General features: G+C 45.1%; 1 protein-coding gene across 1 annotated transcript in view; it reads right to left on the bottom strand.

Annotated features, from left to right (window-relative positions):
- dcbld2 (discoidin, CUB and LCCL domain containing 2) overlaps nt 1-2,366 on the bottom strand; it is a 34,866-nt gene extending 32,500 nt beyond the window's left edge. Inside the window, exon 1 of the mRNA XM_046845307.1 lies at nt 1,821-2,366. Within this exon, the coding sequence (XP_046701263.1) occupies nt 1,821-1,926 (106 nt within the window). The 5' untranslated portion in view covers nt 1,927-2,366. The remainder of the gene's footprint in view (nt 1-1,820) is intronic.
- Between the last annotated feature and the right edge of the window lie 468 nt (nt 2,367-2,834).

Raw genomic sequence — 2,834 nt, 5'->3', positions numbered from 1 at the left:
CACACACACACACACACCTATACATGTCTCATACACACACACACACACACACACCTCCTCTCTCTCATACACACACACCTATACATCTCATCCTCCTCTCACACACACACCTCATCCTCCTCTCTCATACACACCTATACATCTCACCACCTCCTCTCTCATACACACCTATACATCTCATCCTCCTCTCTCTCATACACACACACCTCATCCTCCTCTCTCATACACACCTATACATCTTACCACCTCCTCTCTCTCATAGACACCTATACATCTCTCATACACACCTATACATCTTACCACCTCTCTCTCATAGACACCTATACATCTCTCATACACACACCAATACATCTCTCATACACACACACACACACACACACACACACACACCTATACATGTCTCATACACACACACACACGTCTCATACACACACACACACACACACACACACACCTCTCGTACACACACCTCTACATCTCTCATACACACACACACACACACACACACACACACACACACACACACACACACCTCCTCTCTCTCATACACACATCTTTACATCTCTCATACACACACCTATACATCTCATCCTCCTCTCTCTCATACACACACCCACCCACATCTCATCCTCCTCTCTCATACACACCTATACATCTCACCACCTCCTCTCTCTCATACATACACACCTATACATCTCATATATGCGCACACACACACCTATACATCTCTCATACACACACACACCTATACATCTCTCATACACACACACCTCTACATCTCTCATACACACAGCTCTCTCACATACACACATATATAAATCTCACCCCCACCTCTTATATATACACACACATACACACACTCCAATCACACCTCTGATCTAATTAGTAAACTCTTACAATATTAAACCCTAATGATGACATGCTTGATGACCAAAACTACACTCGGACCTCTACCTATTCTGAAAAGTGTTGTAGTTGACCTGATTCGGCTACAAGAACTGCTATATACTGATAAAGTAAATTAGTTTGCTGACACACAAACTTTTATTGTAATACAAAACATGCACCAGAACACCAATGTAAACATATTTACAAAAAATTCATGATTTTAACACCTCCAAAAATGCAGAAAAGGAGGCTTATTATATTTACATTTCACTATAATGTTAATAGTCAGTGTGCAGCTGATTCAGCTTTGGATTTCACTTATTACCTTGAAAGCATTTTCTCTTTTATTGCCTCCTGTGATTCAACACCACATAAGGGGGTGACCTTGGCCCTGGTCAGCATGCTCACATCACACAAAAATGCGTGTTCTTTGTTAGGGAACTTGTTACCGGAATATATGCCTTGTAAAAAAACAAAACATGCGTGTGGTAATGTAGAAAATAATTAATAATACATTTGCAGGGTTTACAGTCGTCGCCCTTCCCCCCTCTACAGCTGAGCTCAAATGGTACGACCCCCCTATCGGAGAACACCTGAAACCCCTTTCTATGAAAACAGCTGAGTTCTGGGGGCAAAAACTTCTGATCCATCGGTGCGGTGTGATGCATCTGCATATTTGGGATGGGAGAAAAGACACCGAGAGCCTCTGAGAGAAAGAGAGAGACTCTGGAGAGACAGAGAGAGAGCGATCAGCCCATGTAAGGTATTCAGCAGGTCTCTGGGTTGGAAATCACGGTGTGCAGCCGAGCTCCCAGTCGGAACCATGGAGCCGTCCAAACACGGGGGGAGACCCTTATGCCTACAGTTGGCAAAAACTTTTTTGCCGAACTCAGAAAGAAAATAAAGCACGCCTGCTGAGTGGTGTTAATTACCTTTCTGAGCTCGGAAGCCCCTGGTCGAGAAGAGGAGGACGACGACGATGAGGGCGAAGCTCGCAGTTCCTCCGGCCCCCCTCCCCAGCATTAGCGGCGCCTCCATCCCTGATCACGCAGCGAACGCATAATGGCGCGGCTCATTCACTCGGCTCGGTTCGGTTGTGTGTGTGTGTCAGTGTACGCCAGTAGTGGTCTCTTACAGCGCCTCGCTGGTAGGACACACCACAAGCTCTCACTTACACTCACAAAACACATAACACACATGGGATCCGCTCTGCCACTTCCTCCGCTTCCGCTCCTCCCGGCCTTACACGCGCCACAGCGCCCACTGCCGCCAGGAACCGGCTCACTCTCTGGGACTCCAAATATTGTACACAACGTGGCCAAAAGCCTGCATACACCTGCCCCTATTCCTGAAAAAAGACCCTCTTTTCCCTGGATCAAATGACACTTTTCCACCAACATTCCCACACAGGTTCCTTGACTGGAAACATGAGGTCCATCATGACCTTTTTAGAGTGAACAAACACGAAACCTAAAGAGTACAGGAATTTTTTTTACAATAAATATCAGAAAAAGTGATAAAGGACTGGTTATGTAGTCATAAAACCAACACCTAGCAATGACACTACAGTTGTAACACCATTATGGCAAAATTAATTTCTCAAGTCTGTGGAAACTTTATTATAGGCTTCAGCTCTCCCACCTCGATACTGGCTGAGAAGCTGAACATGAAGCGTTTTGGTGAAATAGAGGTATAAGACAACCAACCCAGATAGCATGTGGCACTCAGTCTGAACCCAATGGACAGTATGTAAAGACATGGTTTGGCAAAGTTGCAGTGAAAAAAATCTCAATCCCACTGAACAACTTTGGGATGAATTGGACCATGACTGCACCTCAGAGCTCCTCACCTACAACAATGCATGGCCTCACTAATGCTCGGGTGGATGAAAGAAGACAAATCACCACAGGCGCACTCCATATTTTAGTGGAAATACTGAGCTATTT

The sequence above is a fragment of the Silurus meridionalis genome, chromosome 3 (assembly GCF_014805685.1).
Source record: "Silurus meridionalis isolate SWU-2019-XX chromosome 3, ASM1480568v1, whole genome shotgun sequence".
NCBI classification, from domain to species: domain Eukaryota; kingdom Metazoa; phylum Chordata; class Actinopteri; order Siluriformes; family Siluridae; genus Silurus; species Silurus meridionalis.
The sequence above is the reverse complement of the archived record's forward strand: the minus strand, read 5'-3'. Positions and strand labels throughout refer to the sequence as shown.